Here is a 1,077-nt window from a genome sequence, read left to right as displayed (position 1 = left end):
TAAAATTCTTGCTTTTGAAATAAATGTTTGCCTTGTTTTTATTTATATATCAAAGATATATTTTTACACAATATATATAATTTTTTAAATACATATAAATATCTAATTTTTTCAATTTAAAGTTTAAATTTTTGCAATGTTATGTAGTAAAAGTTTTCCATTGATTCAGAATTAATTAATTTCTTCTTTCACAGAAAGGTATGAAATTCTTGGAAGCTAAGAAAGTGGTTTAAATCATCATTGGGTTTATTACAAGAGAGACATTTTATGAAAACAGAAGATGTTGATCAAGTCTGTATTGACTTGTCTAAAATTTCCTAATAGCATTTCTTCCCTAGCCAGCTGCAACAAATTCCTCTTGTTAGGCATTATATTTAATTTCGAAAGCATACAAGTCCGCAAAAAGTCATTTAAACGTTATCTTGATTATTCGAACGTTCCTAAGCTGGATGAGGCCGATCTGGAGGAGCAATTCATCCGAGGTAGTGGTCCAGGTGGCCAAGCGACGAATAAGACGAACAATGCGGTCCTGTTGAAGCACAAGCCCACGGGACTTGTCGTCAAGTGCCATGAGACAAGGAGCCAGTGGGACAACAAGAAACGTGCGCGTGAAATCTTGGTGACAAAGCTTGACAACTTGCTGAACAAGGAATGCTCCATTGAAGCCCAGATACATGCTCTTGAGAAAAAACAGCAAATGCGAAAAGAATATAAGAGGAAAAAACTAAACGAAATGAAGAAAGCGTTTCGGGAACGTGAAGGCTTGACGTGATTGTTCTATGTACATTTCTTCTAGAATGTAAATTAATTTAAGGAATAAATAAAATTATATGAAAAGATAATTTTTAAAGAACTTTAAAGAGATCCAACTTATAAATGTTAACTATAATTGAATCTATCAGGTAAATAAATTTATGATTACCTAAACTTTGTTTTCAAAAATACAAAAGCTCCATTTTATTTTTAAACTTTAAGTAGTTAATTGTGCTATATAATCTTTATTATTAACTGATTAGATTAATCGTCTAAACTATAATTAAGATAAAGAACACTAAACTTGAAATAAAATCAGTCTAT

General features: G+C 30.8%; 2 protein-coding genes across 3 annotated transcripts in view; both read left to right on the top strand.

Annotated features, from left to right (window-relative positions):
• LOC108693934 overlaps nt 1-277 on the top strand; it is a 783-nt gene extending 506 nt beyond the window's left edge. The window contains exon 2 of one of the 2 annotated variants that reach the window (XM_018203149.1): nt 199-277. In XM_018203149.1, the coding sequence (XP_018058638.1) occupies nt 199-204 (6 nt within the window). In that variant the 3' untranslated portion in view covers nt 205-277. Of the gene's footprint in view, nt 1-194 lie in introns of both variants that reach the window. The other variant, XM_018203148.1, reaches the window with a different exon arrangement.
• Nucleotides 259-821, top strand: LOC108693933 (probable peptide chain release factor C12orf65 homolog, mitochondrial). Its single transcript, XM_018203147.1, has one exon. It carries the CDS (start codon nt 281-283, stop codon nt 770-772), a length of 492 nt encoding a protein of 163 aa, XP_018058636.1. The 5' UTR covers nt 259-280; the 3' UTR covers nt 773-821.
• Nucleotides 822-1,077: the final 256 nt, after the last annotated feature.

This window comes from Atta colombica, unplaced genomic scaffold, assembly GCF_001594045.1.
Source record: "Atta colombica isolate Treedump-2 unplaced genomic scaffold, Acol1.0 scaffold111, whole genome shotgun sequence".
Classification (NCBI taxonomy): domain Eukaryota; kingdom Metazoa; phylum Arthropoda; class Insecta; order Hymenoptera; family Formicidae; genus Atta; species Atta colombica.
This window is presented reverse-complemented; position numbering and strand designations above follow the sequence as displayed.